Below are 19,912 nucleotides of genomic sequence, written 5' to 3'. Positions count from 1 at the left end.
CTTGCTAGAACAATTACAGGCAAAGACTTTGTTGACGTATTGTAGCTTAGGTTTTCCATAAAATTGTTTCAAATTCAACGTAAAAAATTATTGATGACTCACTATTTTTCTTTTTTACACAAATTGATTCTATAAAATGAATTAAACCATACTTCGTATAAATTAGGAAGTCGTTTGACATGGAGGACAATGGACATAATCCAATTACGTCCACACCAATTTGCTAGCTGGGTTACATTACTTTACATGTCATACACTCATATCCCTTAAATAAGAATTGAGTGGTTAAACAAATAAAATGATTACTTATTTACTTGGACTAATTTGTATGCTTCCCATTCCATCAATCACGTGACTAGCCTTTTTTCATTATCTTCACTACGAACCTGTTCTCTTTAGATTATTTTCAGTTCACCTTTTAATTTCCTTCTTCCATAAAATATCAGTTCAGTTCATTTTATTTCATTTCAGTTAAGCTCAGTATAGTCAATCAGAAAATGCCCTATGTATTGACAAAATTCATTATACTATTGAATTCAAGTAATTTAGAAATAAGCAACTCTATTTGTTTATTCGAGTAACCCCTGTTCATTTGTTTTAAAAAATGAAAGAATTATTCCAATTATTTTAAGAGAGTACCCCTATTTCTCATTTAAGTAATCTACATACGCGTTAAGGTAACCCCCTATTACTTTAATTAATTGTGTTGTATGTGATTATTTAAAGTGGCCACACTATGTGGCTAGCCACATATAAGATTTTGTGATTATTTATAATTAGTAATCCCTTGATTTACTCTTTAGATTGATGTCCCTTATTCTTAGCTAATGCATCTGGACAAATACACTGAGTCACTGATGTATCTAGTTGTATTATATTTCTTACTCATGTCCTATATATACTCATGGAATGATGGGATCACATAATATAAATATATAATCAAAGCTTTCCAACATTTTCTTTATCATAACTCTATCAAGTGAATACTGATTATTGTCCTATGTTGAAATCATACTTTTATTGAATTTATTATTACTCCGTAATATTCAATTCAATAAAATCATAATTCATTAATTTTTTTTTGAAAGACATAATTTATTATTATTGTATGAAGATATGTGAATTTCTGTAAGAAAATATTAAAATAAAATAGTTTATTATACAATGTACAGTATGTCACTAATGATTTTGAAGATAAGAAGAAGCTTTTGTATATGACCATTTTTTTTAAAAAGAATATAACCACTTCTATTAACCTACCTAACAAAGTTTTTCTTGTCAAAAAATAATTTTTTTTTTCAATTGACATAAATATGAATGACAATTGCCAAAAATAAAGAATTATTGGTCTGTTTGATAATCAATAGTAAATGATGATAAAAAGAATGAATTTTTATTGTAAATTAAAAAGTAAAATACACATACATTGTTAAAAAGTTTCATCTCAATTGGAGAGAACTTGACCTAACTTATATACAAAGACATGGAGTATATATATGTAAATCGAAATTCTAGTACGGGGTAGACAATTGTTATTTTAAGATACATCATCGCCTTTATCGGGTAATATGAAAACTCGAACCTTGCAATTTCCAACTAAATTTAATGCTTATATATAGTCCTAAGGGCTATGGGCCTGTTCATATTTACTTAATTTTAGTTCAGTTCAGTTCAGTTCAGCTCTTAATTTCCCTCTCTCATAAAATATTCATTTCAGCTCAATTCAGTTCAGTTCAGTTCAGTTCAGCTCCAATCAGTTTAGTTTAGTTCAGTTCAGCTCAGTTCAGTAAATGTGAACAAGCCCTATGTATAACATTTTTCTTAAAGACAAAAGAGAAAAATTCTTCAAGAAAATATGATACTCCATATTCCATAAACGACTATGATGGCAGGTTTTTCCTTTTTTGGATTGATAATAAAACCCACCCTTTTGTTTATTTCATTGATCCTTCACCTAATTCTTAGCCAGCCAATGTTTGTGTGTTAATATACAGTTTTATTAATTATGACGTATGATCATTTTATTTTATTTTTCTAATCTAACACTTTTCATTTGTTTTTTTTTTCCCTTTCAAGTTCAATTTACTTTTATATTATTTCTTTTACATTTTTGTCATCATTTACAGCCTGATTTTGTTTGAAATTTTCCATACTTTCTATTTCTATAAGTCTGTTCACTTCATCTTAATTTCCGTTCAATGCAGCTCCAATCAGTTTAGTTCAGTTCAATTCAACTTCTCTTATAAAATATTCATATCAGCTCTATTCAGCTAATTTTAGTGAATATAAATACACCCTAACTTAGTAAGCACTAGTAATAAGAGAAAATATGAAATAAGTAAAATATTTTTCTTAAAAAAAGTAAAAATAAAGTATCCTAAATCCGTATATTGATTTTGGCGGTGGGGGCATATATATTGGAGAACAACAATGGATGATCCAAAGTTGGATTAAACCCCATTAAATAAAATAATTAGCTGCTTACAACTCATTTTCTCCACAAAAATATCATAAATCAATTGACTTTTGCCCAAATAATCATCCATTAACCCAACCCCACCTCACCACCTCCTCAATATCCTCCCAACACCCGCGTCTTCTCCAACCCAACCCCAACCTCCCTCATTTTCTCTCTCCTCACTTTCTCTCTCTACACTTTTTTTTTTGCTCATTTCTACTTTCTCTCTCTATCTTCGCACTTCCTCTTTCTCTCTCTTCAATATCTCAATTCTTAGTTCCTTTAAATGCTACTTACTTCTATTTCTCTCTCTTCGATCTGTAAGTTTTTTTTTTTTTTTTTTTTTTTTTTTTTTTTTTTGAATTTGGTGATATGTTTTTTCCGCTGATTAATTGCTGTGTAATGTTGTTTTGCTGTTGAATGTGAGATTAATTTTTTGTGTTTTGGTTGTAATTGGAGGAATTAATTTTGTTTTTTTCGATGTTTGCTTAATTTTAGGGGTAAAGATAACTTTAATTTTGTTTGCCTGTTTAATTAATTTCCATTTCAGAAGTGTTAGGGTTTATGATTTTTTCACCATTTTGATTTTTTAGGTTAACTGTGTAATGCAAATTGTAGTTTATAGTATAATGCTGCAATATTTTGTTGCGAAATTTCTATATCAGGAAATTAAACTGAAAAATTGGTCTGATGAAATCCTTGCCTAGTTTTTCTGTATCTGTCATAACCTTTTATGGAACATTTAGTTTAACAGTGGAAATTCATTCAATTTGTGCTGTTTATTAGACTAAATTTGTGTTGATTGTATCGAAAATAGGAACATTAACTAAAATAGTATGGAGTACGAAGTAATATATATGATATAATTGAAATGTACATTATTTTGTATAATCATCAGGGTTGTAAAAGGGGAGTTGACAGATGTTGAAACTTAGACTATAATGAGCCAGACTGAAGTATCTACAGCAAGTTCTCCTCTTGTTCCGCTTGGGACACTGATCGGTCGCGAACTTAGGTCTGAGAAGGTTGAGAAACCAATAATTAGGTATGGACAAGCGGCCTTAGCCAAGAAAGGGGAGGATTATTTTCTTGTAAAGACTGACTGCCAGAGAATTCCTGGGAATCCTTCTACGTCTTTTTTGGTTTTTGCGGTAATTTGCTGCTCATTACTAGGATTGTTACTAGTTAATGTATTTTCTGCTGTTGATATGGATTGAAAGTTACTGAACTTTGGATTTCTGGGTAGATATTTGATGGTCACAATGGCATATCAGCTGCTATATTTGCTAAGGAGCACCTGTTGAACAATGTTCTGAGTGCTGTTCCTGAAGGTGCTAGTAGGGAAGAGTGGCTTCAGGCACTTCCTCGTGCCCTGGTTGCTGGGTTTGTCAAAACTGATATTGAGTTCCAGCAGAAAGGTTAGTTTTGTAATGACTTTTTGAGTAATTTTTTAGTTGATATAAGACTGCTGTTGGTATGTTTGTGCTGGCAATCTCATTCTTGTTCAATTATTAGGTGAAAGTTCAGGGACGACAGTTACTTTTGTCGTGGTAGATGGGTGGACTGTGACTGTTGCATCTGTTGGGGATTCTAGATGCATACTAGACACACAAGGCGGTGTTGTTTCTGACTTGACTGTGGATCATCGCTTGGAAGAAAATGAAGAAGAGAGGGCACGTGTGACAGCTAGTGGGGGTGAAGTTGGAAGGCTTAATGTCTTTGGGGGCAATGAGGTCTAACTTCTGGATGTTATATTTTTGGTGACCATGTACTGGAGATTGTCAGCTAGAATATGCTTTTAATACCCCTGACAATGATATTCTCTGGAATTTTTCAGGTTGGTCCACTCCGCTGTTGGCCTGGAGGATTGTGCCTTTCTAGATCAATTGGTGATACGGATGTAGGAGAGTTTATTGTCCCTGTACCACATGTTAAACAAGTGAAAGTAAGTCTTTAGTGTGTGTTGAGTCCTCACTGATATCTTTGTTTGAAATCTTTGTCAGAGAGATATTAACATTATGTGCTTTCAGCTCTCTGATGCTGGAGGAAGGCTTATTATTGCTTCTGATGGTATCTGGGATGCTTTATCGTCTGATGCTGCTGCAAAAGCTTGTCGAGGCCTTCCAGCTGACCTTGCCGCAAAGCTGGTTGTTAAGGTTACTTACTCCCTTGTTTTTGGTTCTATTAACGTATTTTGATGACATATTTTTAAGTAAACTTACACTAGGCACTGTACAGGAAGCTTTAAGGTCAAGAGGTCTGAAGGATGATACAACCTGCGTAGTTGTTGACATTATTCCCTCTGTGCACCTCGTCTTGCCCCCAGCACCACAAAAGAAGCATCATGGACTGAGTGGACTGCTATTTGGAAAGAAATCTCATAATTTAGCAAGCAAATCATCTAAGCTTTCTGCCGTGGGAGCTGTGGAGGAGCTGTTTGAAGAGGGGTCTGCTATGCTTGCAGAAAGGTTTATCCTTCTTTCACTTCTTTTTCTGCTTTCTGAATATTTTCACTAGCTGATTTGAATATTTTGCTGGAGCTACCACATATTATGACAACTCCTAGAGGTTAGAGGGGTGCGTAGAATTTCCACTCCATTGAATTTGCCTATCTTATGCTAATTTTCTGCTATGGTTTTTATGAACTCTCTTCCATCAAACAAAACAGTTGGGTGCTGCATTATGATTTGTAGTCCTAACTTACGAGGACAACATCGTAATTGTGGCACATGAGTTTTAGGAGAAATTGCAGTGCCACAACGTTTGTTGTGTAATGCCTTTAATAGGCCGCATAGGATTAGTGCAATTCTGTGGTTTTTACAATATTTCCGTTAAACAAGATTGAAGATGCATTCATTAGTTTTCAAATATGCTTGAATGTTATGATAATCAAGTAGTTCTAGCTTCAGTGCTTTTCTTTTGGTTAGATAAAGATTGAACTTTTGGCCAACTAAAGTGATGATAGGCTCTGAAGTTCCTGATAAGTGAAAAGATGAACATACCTGTTAGAGTTACCTTATTCCGACGCAAAAGGCATGAAATTGACTTGAATAAGCTCTTTGTTACTGAAAGTTGTATCATTTTCTACAGTTATCCAAGACAATTGACATCACACACCATTGTGTACTGCTTTATCATATTGGTTTGAAATTGCATGTCTACAGAAGAAAGCCCTTCCACCACTATAAATAATTAGGAGGAAGTGATTTTACATTCTGGTCAAATTTTATAGGTGTTGTAATAATCTAATATATTCTTTTTTTTTTTTTTTTTTTTTTTTTTTTTTTTTTTTTTGTGTGTGTGTGCAAAGACAAAACTTAGTGGTTTGCCTAGGTTTTATACGTAATATTATTTTATTTTTCGTGGGATGGGACAAAGTAAGGATTACCTGCACTCTTTAATGTACTTGTCTCTGGATAAAAAAAGAGGGGGGGGGGGAACAAGTATATCTGAACCCATTTAGCATGTTATAAAATCACTTTTATAAAATGAATGTTTATGCCACACTATTTTAGTAATTATCGTGGTTGAATGTTTTATAATTCACAAAGTTTAGTTGGTTTGATTTGTTCAACATGTTTTAAGTTTTATTACGTGAGCAATAATGGTGCTTATGGGGACACTTTTGAAGTGGACATTTCCTTGTCCCCCCCCCCTCCTCTCTTCAAAAATAAATTAAAATTCAAAGGGCATAGCTTGTAAGTTACAACCTGTGCCGGGTTGACCTACAAGAGGCTCTGTCCTAGTAGTGCCTTTTCCTTGCCTAAAAAATGAGCTTATTCTTGAAAATTTGTCTTAATAAAAATATATACTAATTCTGTTTACCTTGTCATTCCACAGGCTTGGGAAGGATTTTCCCATGAACCCTGATTCTGGCATTTTTAGATGTGCAATCTGTCAAGTAGATCATCCCGCAAATGAAGGTCTATCTCTTAATTCTGGGACATTCTTTTCTCCTTCATCAAAGCCCTGGGAGGGACCCTTTCTTTGTGCCAACTGCCGTAGGAAGAAAGATGCCATGGAAGGAAAGAGGCCAATCAAGCCTACAATTTCAATCTAACAATTTATCTGGTAATATAATCAATTGTCTATATATTCTTTTTGTCTTTGAAGTGTGAGAATGCTTTTCATCTCTCTACTGTGCGTGTTGTAGATGTGTGTATGAAGTAAGAGGGTGGAAGAAAGTTCAGTAGTTGATTTTCCCTAGAGTTTTTAAGCAGCTCTTATTAGCTATCAATTATCCCTGGCTTTTGGAGTTCCTGACTAAAGACTCAGACTACTGTGTGATCTAGTATGCATTTAGATCAGTTGCTAACATCTTCTACATGTAATTAACCAGTGAATGATAGTGATTTGCTCTATGGTAATTAATTTCTTTGGCTTTTTTAGCTAGATGCTAGACTATTGATATTCAACAATGTCTATTTTTTCTTGATCTCTAAGTCTAATGTTTGAAAGAGACGTGGTTAAACATTAATAGACTTATGAGAGCAAAATGTTTTAGTGATCCGCGAACAAAGGTAACAAAGTGTTTAATCAGTTGGATTTTCTTTATCGCTGTGGCTACATGTTGAGCATTGATATTACAATATGAAAGTGAGGCAAACTTCCAAATACTTTTGAAGGTATTTTTCGGCTTCCAGTGGAACCAGTTTAGGCGGCAAAATGAAAGGTAGCTCTCTGTGATTGTAATCTGCCTGATGTAGCTCTCTGTAGTCCATGCCGAATTGCCAGTAATTTACTTTGAAACGCCGAGACTGTTCACTCTGCTTCTACCTTTGAGCTCCGTTCCATGCTTTGATGACCCATCCAACTCCAGTGTTGATATAACTATACAAAATTTTAATGATACAACTCGAGCAATCTGATTCATGACCAAGTGGAGCGGATGAATTTTCATGATACAACTCGTACATGATGAATAAGTTTATAAATGAACTGAGGTGATGAATTTAGGGGGTGATGGAAAGATCAAGTGGAGCGGATGAATGTGGTGTTATTTTAATTTTTTTTTTCCCTCCAGTATGAAAATAGCTCTTCTTTCCACTACCGTCTGTCTGCTCTTGAGGAAAGAAGAAATGCTAGGTGATATAGAGTAGTATAATTATAATCCATTTCTCCGTCCATCTTACTATAAAGTTCAAACTACTCTGTTTAGTTTACCTTATTAAATTCGATCTTTAGCTTTAATTAAACTTTGACCTTATTTGTACACTAATTTGTAAGGTGAAAAACTATCATATGAAAATTTATTAGATGACAGAAGCTAACGAACGCCTTAGGACGTTAGATAAGATAACTACACTGATCGCCGTGTGATTTTGTCATGCAAACTCGAATTAATATCACTTTAGGTAGAATTTTAAATGCTTGTTCATTAGCAAGATCCATTTATTACTTCAAGCGTTCCCTTTTTTTTTTTTGACATAAGAATATGTCTCGTACTAGCTAATGATACAAATATGCTCTTAATATGCTTTAAGATTAAAAAAAAATTAAACAATCTACTAAATTTGTATAAAATCCACTAAATTTGTATAATTAGAATTTAGTGAATTTTATACATAATTTTATGTATAAATATAATGTTTACTGAAATTAACACTCTCAAATCTTTGCCATTGTTAAAATTTGTAACAAATGTAACACTTTGAAAATTGAAACAGTGTGACAATTAGTAATTACTGTATTACGCCGTATGGAACAACGGAGGAGTTCACAAGAATAAAACCCACACTCCACAGTCCACACCACAGTTGAGTACTTGACCTTCGAAAATAAGAAACATTTCATTTGAAGAAGGATAAACCGACTGAGTAATTGTTTCCAGATTATGTCTCGATCTGTTCTTGTTGCCAAAGCTTTTCTTCGTCCTTATTTTCATGGCGCCACTTCAAACAAGCTTCTTCCTCTTCACTTTCATGGCGGATTCACAAGTAAGCTTCCCCATTTCTCTATTCCTTTCCCCCTTTTCAATTTCACTTTTCCCCTCTTCAATTCCCCCTCTTTTCACCTTTTATTTCTGTTTCCTTACCGAAATTACTCTAATTACGCTAGTCATGATTTTGATTCTGATTCTGATTTTGATGACCCCAATTTGTTTCTCAAATTTGTTAGACAAAAATCCAAATTAGGGTTTATTAATGTCGAAATTCCCCTTTCCCATTTCCATCATATGAAATCAATGCGCCCTCTTCCTTCAATCATTGATTTCTGTATTTTATTGAGTGCTATGTGTAAGATTAAACCCCACCCCCCTTTCTCCACTGTCATTTCTCTTTCTAGGCAGCTCCATTTCTTAGGTCTTCGTCCAAATATTTACTCCCTTACCATCCTTGCTAATTGCTACTGTCGTTTGAACTTTGTTGATTTTGGGTTCTCTGTTCTCGCCAATTTTATTAAACTTGGTTTTCAACCTGATATTGTCACCTTTAATACCCTCATTAACGGCTTCGTTCATACTCATCAGTTGGACAAAGCTGTTCCTTTATTGGATAAAATTCTCAAGCTTGGCTACCAACCCACATTAATCACCTATGGCTCTATCTTCAAAGGTCTCTGTAGGTCAGGTGATAATGCCGGTGCTCTCAAACTCCTCAGAAATATGGAGTCTTATGGCCATTCTATGCCTAATGTTGTCATTTACAACACCATCATTGATAGTCTCTGTAAAGACCAGTTATTACCTGAGGCTCTCCGCCTTTTCAAGGAGATGAAAGTCAAGGGAATTTCCCCTGATGTTGTCACCTTTAATACCTTAATTCGAGGTATGTGCACTTTGGGACAACAGAAAGAGGCTCAAGATATGCTGACTGAGATGTTAAGGAATAACATAACTCCTGACATACAGACCTACAACATATTTATTGATATTTATTGTAAAGATGGCAAGGTTGGTCAAGCAAAGAACATTTTTGAATACATGACTAAGAGAGGATTGGTTCCTGATATCATCACTTACAGCGCTCTGTTAGACGGATATTGTTTACGGGGTGAGATGGATGCGGCAGAAAAGCTTATGGATTTGATGGTTGAAAATGGTTGTAAACCTAATGTAGTTACTTACAACAGCTTAATCAATGGCTATTGCAAGTCTAAAAAGATAGACAAAGCTCTTGGTCTGCTACAAGAGATGCATTCTAACAGATTATCCTCTGATGTTACCACATACAACACTCTTATAGATGCCTTGTGCAAAGACAATCAGCTCAAGCTTGCACAACAGTTTTTCAAGGAAATGGAAGCTCATGGATTAAAGCCAAATATAATCACTTGGAACTCATTGCTTGACGGCATGTGTAAGAATGGACAAATAGATGAGGCAATTGCAACAATGAAGAAAATGGAGAATACTGGAGTGGTCCCTGATATTATTACATACAGTATCCTAATGGATGGTCTGTGTGAAGCTAATCGCCTTGGTGAAGCGGTGGATATTTTCACTTCTCTGCGAACAAAGTGCTTACATCCCGATGTGTTCAGTTACAATATAATTATAAAAGGATATTGCAAAGAGGGTTTGCTGGGTAAAGCTACTAAAGTTGTAGAGGAAATGGAGGACAATGGATGCTCACCTGATGAGTGTACCTACAACACAATTATTAAAGGATCTATCTATGGCAAGAATATAAGCAAGGCTTTGGAACTAGTCTCCACCATGAGAAGCAAGAACTTTGCAGCCGATGCTCATACTTCTTCTTTATTTGTCAACTTACTCTCAAATCATGCTCTCTGTGATTCTGATAAGGCTTTACTTCGAAATTTTTTTAAGACATGAAAACTGTGATGTATGATTGTATGGTTAAGGTCTGATTTACTGGTTATGGAATTTATAATGATATTTAAATAATATAACCTGCATTCTCTAGTGCTTAGCTAGGTTCAAAGACGAAAGCTTTGCAGATATTATTAATGCTTATTATTTGCTCTCTGTCTTTATCAAGTAAAGAGTATTGCAGTTTGAGGCTTGTAAATTTCCTGCATCAGAATTTTTGAAAGATGCACTGATCTTTTGGAATTAAAGCTTGTAGCCTCCTAAGGCCTGACTCTTATAATATTCGGCTTTACCAGTCCAGTAATTGAGGTGTCTGATCTTTCTTTGTCGTTTGAGTAATATTTTTCTCTGCTGTGCTCTGTTTCTTATTGAGGTTTTTGCTAACTGAACTTTGAGCCTACATATGCGTTCATTGCTCAATGCTCATCATAGTATTGTTGTCCCTCTTGCTGTTTTAACAATCTGTTAATCCTGTTATCAGTCAGATAGACTTGTGATCCATCCTTTCGGTATGATTTTTCTTTTGCAGTAGTTTTTTAGAACAATGAAAATATACATAGAAGTGAGATTCGATTGATTGGTTATTTATTGGTGTAATTTCTCTTACCCAGCATGTGATTTAGTTGGTCAATAATTACAATTACTCCGTACTTAATTAATGTTTTAGTGTATATAGTTCTAATTTGTAATTGTATGCTTTATTTCTTGATTGATGTTACAATATCTTTTTAAGTTTATGATTTTTGTCTATGTTAGTTATTTTTTGTGACATAATACGAGTTTATTGCTCCCTTTGTCCCTATTTGTTGGCTTCATGTAAGTATAGATTAATAACTTCAATTTTATATTCGTTAATTGTTGGATTCGTCTAATTGTATATTGAATCTATATTTCATTTGTTTTTTTAGTCACTAAGGTAGTCAAAATAGGATTTGTGAATAGTGTCAAAGTCAAAACATATCAACTTAAAAAAAACGTAGGAAGTATCAAGTTTCATAAAGTAATTTCTTCGCTTATGAAAATAGAGATAGGTGCATTTTTATACTTGTGTCCAAAACCGTAAAAAGTCAAATGAAACAAACTATTAGGGACACAGGGACTGGAATTTTAGGGGGAGCTAGTTTACAATTGAGATTACATTGACAATATCTAAAATATAACAGCAGAAACAAAATAGATCAATCAACTGAAATTCATCATAGTTTCTGGTTGAATAGATGCTTAATGTGAACAACTATATAAAAATCACATCACAAACAAGTTGTGACTGATTGATTAATGTTGATCTTACATTAGAAGCAACAATAATAGGAGCATATTTATTCATAAAAGTGATTAATATGATAAGCAAGAATACAAATCAATTATCTCCTGCATTCTTCTTAAGGCTAGCAATCCTCTCATTAATCTCCTTTGTAAACTTACGAGCCAGCATACAAAGATCCATGGAATCCTCCAAATTCAGCCCTTCAAGGGTCCTTGTCCCATTTAGACACTCATACATGATGTTGGTAATCTCCTTCTCCCTGTTAATTTTCTTCATCTTTTCCAACACTTGTTCTGCTTTCGCGATCCTTTGCTTCAGGTATTTCTCCTGATCAATCATCTTTCTTCTCTAGAACTCTAGGAAGGTTTTGGGTGTTAACCTAAGTAAGAGGAGTATTTGTGACTTATGAGTGTGTTGCTCTAGGACTTTATATATGGAGGTTTGGAGGGATTAGGGTTATATTCATTGGCCAACTTTTATAGTCTAATTAAGTAAATATGAATAATATGAATATTAACAATAATAGTAATGTTAATAATTGAGAGATGAATTATTTTTTATACCGTTTGAGTGATATTCGGTAATCTCTTATATAAGGGAAATGATTGAAGCTTTAAATGGCGTATATTGGATCTTTAATACCTCAAATAATTAGAAGGCTCGTTTCATCAAAAAGGTTTTATCCCTAATTATTAAAAATCTTGCATCACCTATATTAACTTAGGGTCCGTTTGGCATTATTGTGGTTTTCTGTTTTTTGATTTTTTTTTTTTTGTTTTTTAAAATCATATAATATATGTTATATAATGAATTAAAAATTAGTCAAACTTATTAAAATCATGATAATTTAAAAAACTGACAACAAAAAAATGGAAACACCTTTTTCTTGTTTCCTGTTTTTGGTTTTTTGTTTTCAAAAAAACAGAAAACTAAAAACAAAATATTATGTCAAACAAGCCTTAATTATTCACTTTAAATCAATCAAACTCTACAATCTGCTTTCTTTTAAATTCACTTTTAATCAATATATGCATCTTTAATCAACCAAATCGTACCGTCTTATTATTTATAATTTACTATCCTAAAAACTTGGGCAAAAGGTAAATGAGTCTTTTGTTTAAGGATAAGTGAGGACCGAGGTAGATTGAAACTTTGAAAGTATTAATTCAGTGTATGTAGCTATATATGTTCTCTGTATTAGATAATACTTATTGAAAGTAATTGATGGCTTTTAGCTAGCTAGGTTTCCTAATCTTGATTTTCCTAAATTATGAGATTTTATTACTCAATAATTAGGTTTAATAGAATAATTATTAAGAAAAAAAAAAGGAAACGGATAAAATACGTTAGTTGGTGGTGAAATTTAATTTTTTAGATTTTTAATAGTGGTAAAATAAAATCAAAAGAGAGAGAACCCAATGATCCTTCAAAGTGTCAATAGTATGAACCCCCCTCCCCCCCCCCCCAACAATATTAACAGCTCCCTTGTAAATTAACTCCCTAGCTGAGCGAATTGATCTCCAAATGTAACTCGCGTTTGAGCTCACTTTCATACTCATAAAATCTATGTTCGGAAAACATTTCTACTATAGAATTTTCACCATGAATTATTGATAAACCAATTTTTAACTTTCATATTGTATGATAGGTTTCTTCTTTTTTTTTTTTTTTGGGAGGGGTGGGGGGGGGGGGGGATCGGACATCCCCTTAAGTAATAACTTAGGGCCTTTCAGTTTAGCTTAATTTCAGTTCAATTCAGCTTCAATCAGTTCAGTTCAATTCAGCTCCGAATTTCCTTCCACCAACGATAGTGTTATATATATATGTTGAGTTCATCTTACAACCACGAATTTAAAAAAAAAAAAAAAAAAAAATCTACACCCATATTGCCAATTTGTATGCCCTTTAGATTATATTTTACATTGACATAAAAAAAATCTTTAATTTTGAGCATGAAATAAAATTGAGAGCAAGATGAACACTTATTAAAAGAATTAAACCATTAGAAATTATAAAAACTTATAAATAGTTCATAATTTTTAAGTATCATACTCCAATCCTTACATATTTAATTAATAGGGACATTGCATATAAATTATAATCACATAACAAACAAGTTGTGAGTAAATCACATAACAAAGAAAATAGATGTGGATCCCTATTACAAGCATTTTCCCTCAAATAATTAATTAAACATTCATGTATACTAATCAATTATTATCAATTCCTTCATTAACCTCAAGGCTTTTAATTTCAATTTCTTCATCAACCTCCTCTAACATCTTCTTAGCCATCAAAACAACATCTTTCCTATCCTCCAAATTCAATTCTCCAAGGTTTCTTACACCATTCACACACTCATACATGAGTTGAGTGATCTCCTTCTCCTTGTTATCTTTTCTTAGCTTCTCCAAAAGTTGCTTGGCTTTTGCGATCCTTTGCCTTAGATACGCCTCTTGGTCCAACATCCTCTTCTCCTGATCCTCCGGGGAGAGGTCCTTGAACCTCTCAAGCACGCGACGTGCATCAGACCGGCTTGGCCATGCCTCGGTACGTGCAGCATAAGGGCTGTGAATAAGTAAACAACCTTCCACCGCACATAAGGTGGTAAGCTCGGTCAACTTCTTTAGAAGACCCTTCTTCCTCTTCTTGAAGGTTGCCTTTCTTGCTGAGTCATTGGTTATATACTCAAGCTTCAGCTTTTTCCTGGCCATTTTTTTTTTTTTTTTTTGACCCTAAAAATTTAGGGAGGTTTTATTTGTGAGTGTGTTTTGCCCTAGAGAGTAAAGGGTATATATAGAGGTTGGAATGTTGGATGGAGGGTAAAGCATTGTTTTCATAGGCCAATTTTTAAAAAGTGAGAAATTTTAATAACTAAATAATTTTTTATATAATATAAATTTAGTAATAAATGAATAAATAATTAAATAAATAGATATGTAATACTCTTTGGCCCATAGTAGTATAATACGAGTAGGCGAGTAGCTATTCTATTTACAACGTCTTAAAACACACCTTTAATCATCAATATCTTTGATTATGTACTAAAGCACATTAAAATCATTAGTAAGAAAGTATAATAATGCGGAAAATTGAAATAATCGTCACAACATATCACATATTATATATATATATATATATATATATATATATATATATATATATATATATATATATATATATATATATATATATATATATATATATATATATATATATATATATATAATAATAATAATAATTTGATGTGTTGTTAATTAACTAGAATTGTCTCAATGTGTAGCTTTTTTTTTTTCCTCTTTTGAAAGATGTATCAATGAGTAGTTTTATAAAACTTCTATCAACTATTTATAATTATAGTTATTGCAAAATTAAAGATATTGATGGTCAAACGTCCGAGTTAAAGGTTGTATAGATGAAAATAGACAGTATATAATGGGATGGGGTAACATTTTAATGTATAGAGTTGGACAATGAGTACTCTAAATGTAAAAATACTTGAAGAGAAAAGTTGGCCTTTTGCTATCCATATCTTGATTATCCTTAATTGTTATGATTTATTACTTTTTTTATTTTGACACATCATGATTTGTTACCTTTTTTAAAATAAAACAAAATCATCATGATTTATTACCTTAGATGTTCAAACAAACAACAACTTTGTGTGGCTAGTCACACCGTGTAGCCAGCTAACACACAAATAATCCCTCATCAAGTAACTTATGACCAAGTAACTCATGACCGACCAAGTAACCCATGATTAAGTAATCTCTGACTGACCGAGTAACCCTAGACCAAGTAACCTCTGATTGTGAGAGTAACCCCTGACTGACCTAGTATTAATCCCGACTATTCTTTTCAAAAAAATGTGGTTGATTACACGATGTGACTAGCCACATATAAAACCTTGTGCCAAACCAAATAATTTCCAAAAAGGAAATATATCAAAATTTCAGCATAGAAATCATTCAATATTAAGGTGTCAAAATTAATTCAATCATATTTCGACTTATATGGACCCAATAATATAACATGCCTTTTTTTTTTTTTAGCATGACTCAAACTTGGACTAGATCAAACCCAACTCTAGTGACCCTGGCCATTTACCCAAATTAACACTTTTTATAACTTGCCAACTTTACTGAGTTAGATACATTAATGGACATATTATGGAGTATTTGTCATATTGTTGAAAGTTTTAATTGTTTTCATTAAACCAAAAATGTATACTAAAATACTTCATCTGTTCTTTTCTATTGATAGTAAACGTTTTACATTAATCATAAACTTTATTTTGACTAATTTTTGTGATTTATATTTTATAAACAATTGTCATATTTATTAGAATTGTCTTATTGAATATCATCATAAAATGAACTATTTGTATTCTTAACTCATTTATAATTAGATATAATTTTGTTCAATATGTGTCATTAACAAATATGATTATAAAAAATAATAATAATAATGCATCAAATTCATAAAATGTTGTTGACAAATGACCAAAAAATAAAGGATTTCCAATAAAATTGTAAATTTTTGCTACTCGATTTGCCATGCCACATAAGCTTTTTAAGCTAATTGTCATTTTTGCTACTTTGAACTCTAATGGCTAGCTATTAGTTAACTATTTAAATGAACCCCACTTATTTTATTAATTTTTTTATATTTCATTTTACATATTCTTTTATTTTTTGGCAAATTTTTTCCCAAGCTAATTCAAAACTAATTTGCTTGGCCAATCTAATTGCATTTTTTAGCTTCAATGGCCAAGCTAATAGTTAGAGATTTTTAAAAATTGCAAATAAGTCACTAAATATTAATAATCGCAACAACTTAACCATTTAGTTTAATGATATTAATCATCATCATCATAGAACTAAACCACTTTGTTTCTCGGACATCCAGCAACGCCAACCGCCGAACATTAAAAAAAATGGCAGGATTATACAAGTAATACAACTAATGCAAATCGAAAGAAAAAGAGCATAATTTAGGGTGGTAGACAGATACACTAAAATACTTCAATAATGTAGAGCACAAAATAATACTCCGTGTTGGTTCTTTAGCAAATTGCAATTCGAACAATTCTCTCCAGAAGTTGCAAGATATTCAATTAAAGCGCACATACATATATCTTACAAGAGGCGAAGCTCCAAGATGAAGATGTCATATTTCTACAATCAGTAACTAATTTGACATCACTGCAATCCTTCCCCTGCAAACGCGAAGACATGCATGGTAAGAATACTAAATTTCAGAAACAGCTGTCAGTTAGAGATAAATCAGCAGATGAATACTATTTCATTGCTTGCTGGCTTGCTGCTACTCGAAACACAGTAAGAGCAAAACTTACGCAGTTCTTCAAAGGGAATATTGGTAGTACTTTCTCCAGGCTTTATGAGTCGAACCTTACCTAACAAATTCAGACAAAAGCAGAAGAAAGATAAGTATGTTGCTAGACTGTTCAATATATATCTCGTACAAGGAAGCAGTCTGTGAAAAGTAGCATAAGATTCTGGAAGATAAGCATGTCTCAGAAGGCAAAATGCATTCTGCAGCATAATAATTCACAATTAGCAATTTGTGATATGGCAAAAAGCTCCTTTCTAAAGTTTGAAAAATAAAATGAAAAGAAAATTACAGAGGGAACAACAATCTAGTTGTTTAGAAACATGACACCCTCCAACAAAGCCATAATCCAAATGCCTGAGCACACATGAACATAGAAAACAATAAACTTTAGCTTATTGTTTATCTCAGAGGACAAGCAATCAAGAGAAAAAGAATGGCCATAGGTTTTTATAAAAGAGAGGTCAAGTTGGATTGTTGGAGGATGTATGTGTTGACAATTGAGGGCTCCAGGTATTGCACAAAGTCCACCTAAGATACAGCATAGATTTTTGGGTTTGTGTTTATTTTGGTTAGGTGCAAATGTCAGGGATCAAAATGCCATACTTTCTACTTTCTATTCAACCACTGTTGGCTTCAAAAGGCTCACAGCTCACTAGTAGATAACAAGTAACAGACTTACAAGAATCACTCTCTAGTCCTATGTTTTATAAGCTCTTCGAACATTAAGCAGGCACCTTTCAAGATTTAGAATTTTCTATCCAAAAATCAAATATACAAACGTTTCAGTTTATTATACTCCATAGATTTAAATCACTAACATTAGGTATTCTCTACCAAATGGAACCCTTTCAGAGCATTCTCAGTTTCTCACCCATAGCTTAATCAAATGATTCCTGACATAAGATATAAAATAAGTTCCTGTACATATGATTGCAGAACATCTCAAAAACTGCATTTGATACACCATCACAAATTCATAATAATGAGTAATGAATGATTCCTAGATAAATCTATAGGATGTGCAAGACAGGGGCAGAAGCCAGATGAAACATCAATCAGTGGTTATAACAGGTAGAGCAAACAGAATTAACCCAACATGACAACCTGACCTAAACCAAACATGATAGCAGCAGCTTTGCAATGATACAATTCATAATCGAGTGGACATAAAAACACAGTTCAACTCAATGGTTCAGGTTAGAGTGGACGATTCCTACTGGAAAATAACCTACTTAACTCACTAAGATATACTTCGTATACCGTAACTACAAAAGCACCCAAAAGTACAAGGGTCAATGTGAAAGTTGGCCAAAAAATGCTATACCAAATGGTAAAGATAGATCATGGTTTTAAGATTTCTACGAAGTATATTTTAATTTCACAACTAACAGTACAAATATGAGTTGAATAATCATAGGTTGAGTAGAGTCAACTATTTCAGTATTTTAAAACATATGTACAGGTTTGGGAGTTCAACATATTCATTTTCTACCCAACCAAACACAACCAGTTTACCAGCATAAAATAAATGTAAAGCAAAGAAAAAAGGATAGTGCAATAACCAAATAGGAGTCTATTAAAGGATGAATTTCAAACAAAAAATACAAAAATAAATGCATAACCAAAGACATACCATCATTGCGAACACAAATTTCTGGCATTCGCACAACTTCACCAGTAATGCCTTTATTGTAAACTCGAATTTCAATGTCACCCTCAACATAAACTGAAGAGCTGCAACAATCCACAAAAAATTAGTAACATCACAGACATATACAACGGAGTAAATTATACATCAAAGTTACACAAACATACTTTTTCACAAGTTGCTGAACAGCATAGGCACCAAGCATTTCATTATGGACAACGACACGATGCCATTGGGCTGGCTTTGGCAAGTCTTTTGCACCCATTACTCTATGGTCCCATAAGCCGCCTGTTCCAACATTAAAGATGGTCAAGGTTCTTCCACTTCGTAACAGCTTCTGCACAGGGCTTTGACGAACTTTCCCACATATGATTGCCTGATTAACAACATGAGTCAAAACCATTTATCTAACACCTCAACCTTCCAAGCATTACAAAAATATAACTTATTTCAATGCCTTCTAATAACTAGTGAATCACCTTATGAACACCCCTGAAATTCCAACCCCTTTTGGGATCTACGCCTTGCGGTATCGACTCTCGCTTCTCAGGAATAAAATCATCATGGAAATCATCTGCTCCACTGTTCTTTGCACCATCATTATCACCATCAAGAGACACCGTTGAGTAACATAGCTTCGAGCTTCTTTGAACTCCAGACACTAGTCATTTACAATAATTACACACCCCCAATTCACAAAAAACATTCACAAAAGCGTTAAATCACGCATTGCACAAAGCACACCACCCATTTGATAAAATGCCTCTGAGAAAATGTACTCCTATTTCTAATTATACGACTAAACCATCAAATATTTTGAGAAATTCAAGCTAATTATTGAATTAAATCAAAACCCATATGACCAATTAACAATATTTTGCAACTAAAACGCTCCAATTAAAGACCATTGTTAGTATTACAATAGAAAGATCAAAAGATAAACACTTGATGATAAAAATGATTCAAAGATAACAGAAAATGAGGAAGAGAGAGAAAATAGAAACTTACGGAGAGCAGAAGTCGATCTTGCAGAGGATGTAAATTGGTTTGCAAATTTGGCAGCAAGGGACGACATTGTTATCAAACTCAAACACAAAGATCGAAAATGGAGAACAGTCGAGGGTTTAACCAGGGTTTACCTTCACCGCCAACACGGGACGCATTGTTCTATAAATAAGTGAAGCGCTGCGTTTTATCACTTGATGCACTATGGAGTATATTTACTATTGCCACTAGTCTATTAAGGGTAAGTTTATCCCCAGACTCTGATTAATACTCCAAACTCTGCCACATCAGCTTTCCACTAGTTTTTAATTACCTTTTTATTATTCAAACTTACACAACACTCTCTCCATTTTCACACATTATCCCAAGACTCACTGCAGACTCACTTACCTTCCTATATACTAA

At 33.2% G+C, this 19,912-nt stretch overlaps 4 protein-coding genes across 6 annotated transcripts; 2 read left to right on the top strand and 2 right to left on the bottom strand.

Annotated features, from left to right (window-relative positions):
• The first annotated feature begins 2,511 nt into the window (after positions 1–2,511).
• LOC110708725 (probable protein phosphatase 2C 5) lies at positions 2,512–7,701 on the top strand. Of its 3 annotated transcripts, none has more exons than XM_021886932.1 (9): positions 2,512–2,778; positions 3,357–3,609; positions 3,705–3,876; positions 3,974–4,191; positions 4,296–4,403; positions 4,489–4,614; positions 4,697–4,926; positions 6,299–6,529; positions 7,084–7,701. In XM_021886932.1, the coding sequence occupies exons 2-8, from the start codon at positions 3,400–3,402 to the stop codon at positions 6,516–6,518; spliced, it is 1,284 nt and encodes a 427-aa protein (XP_021742624.1). In that variant the 5' UTR covers positions 2,512–2,778; positions 3,357–3,399; the 3' UTR covers positions 6,519–6,529; positions 7,084–7,701. The 3 variants fall into 3 exon arrangements, with proteins under 3 accessions (XP_021742624.1, XP_021742625.1, XP_021742623.1); XM_021886933.1 differs by lacking the exon at positions 7,084–7,701 and adding an exon at positions 6,612–6,994; XM_021886931.1 differs by lacking the exon at positions 7,084–7,701 and having other exon boundaries at positions 2,513–2,778; positions 6,299–6,994.
• A 331-nt stretch (positions 7,702–8,032) lies between these two features.
• LOC110708724 (pentatricopeptide repeat-containing protein At3g22470, mitochondrial-like) lies at positions 8,033–10,318 on the top strand. Its single transcript, XM_021886930.1, has 2 exons — positions 8,033–8,394; positions 8,928–10,318. Exons 1-2 carry the CDS (start codon positions 8,341–8,343, stop codon positions 10,233–10,235), a joined length of 1,362 nt encoding a protein of 453 aa, XP_021742622.1. The 5' UTR covers positions 8,033–8,340; the 3' UTR covers positions 10,236–10,318.
• A 2,857-nt stretch (positions 10,319–13,175) lies between these two features.
• Positions 13,176–14,364, bottom strand: LOC110709016 (agamous-like MADS-box protein AGL80). The gene has a single exon (XM_021887244.1). The coding sequence runs from the start codon at positions 14,211–14,213 to the stop codon at positions 13,710–13,712; it is 504 nt and encodes a 167-aa protein (XP_021742936.1). The 5' UTR covers positions 14,214–14,364; the 3' UTR covers positions 13,176–13,709.
• A 2,168-nt stretch (positions 14,365–16,532) lies between these two features.
• Positions 16,533–19,677, bottom strand: LOC110708723 (single-stranded DNA-binding protein, mitochondrial-like). The gene is made up of 6 exons (XM_021886929.1): positions 19,511–19,677; positions 18,982–19,163; positions 18,670–18,878; positions 18,488–18,588; positions 16,856–16,915; positions 16,533–16,717 (listed from the first exon to the last, which is right to left on the bottom strand). Exons 1-6 carry the CDS (start codon positions 19,575–19,577, stop codon positions 16,701–16,703), a joined length of 636 nt encoding a protein of 211 aa, XP_021742621.1. The 5' UTR covers positions 19,578–19,677; the 3' UTR covers positions 16,533–16,700.
• Between the last annotated feature and the right edge of the window lie 235 nt (positions 19,678–19,912).

This window comes from Chenopodium quinoa, unplaced genomic scaffold, assembly GCF_001683475.1.
Source record: "Chenopodium quinoa cultivar QQ74 unplaced genomic scaffold, ASM168347v1, whole genome shotgun sequence".
Classification (NCBI taxonomy): Eukaryota; Viridiplantae; Streptophyta; class Magnoliopsida; order Caryophyllales; family Amaranthaceae; genus Chenopodium; species Chenopodium quinoa.
This window is presented reverse-complemented; position numbering and strand designations above follow the sequence as displayed.

Bases quoted from the DNA above. Each gene is read 5' to 3' on its own strand.
- LOC110708725 (XM_021886932.1), top strand. From the start codon at position 3,400: ATGAGCCAGACTGAAGTATCTACAGCAAGTTCTCCTCTTGTTCCGCTT. The intron at 3,877-3,973 runs GTTAGTTTTGTA...TTCAATTATTAG, and splicing joins TATTGAGTTCCAGCAGAAAG to GTGAAAGTTCAGGGACGACA. The intron at 4,927-6,298 runs GTTTATCCTTCT...GTCATTCCACAG, and splicing joins TCTGCTATGCTTGCAGAAAG to GCTTGGGAAGGATTTTCCCA.
- LOC110708724 (XM_021886930.1), top strand. From the start codon at position 8,341: ATGGCGCCACTTCAAACAAGCTTCTTCCTCTTCACTTTCATGGCGGAT. The intron at 8,395-8,927 runs GTAAGCTTCCCC...CATACTCATCAG, and splicing joins CTTTCATGGCGGATTCACAA to TTGGACAAAGCTGTTCCTTT.
- LOC110709016 (XM_021887244.1), bottom strand. From the start codon at position 14,213: ATGGCCAGGAAAAAGCTGAAGCTTGAGTATATAACCAATGACTCAGCA.
- LOC110708723 (XM_021886929.1), bottom strand. From the start codon at position 19,577: ATGTCGTCCCTTGCTGCCAAATTTGCAAACCAATTTACATCCTCTGCA. The intron at 18,879-18,981 runs GTGATTCACTAG...GTTGTTAATCAG, and splicing joins ATTTCAGGGGTGTTCATAAG to GCAATCATATGTGGGAAAGT. The intron at 16,916-18,487 runs GTATGTCTTTGG...TGAATTTGTTAG, and splicing joins AATTTGTGTTCGCAATGATG to GTAAGGTTCGACTCATAAAG.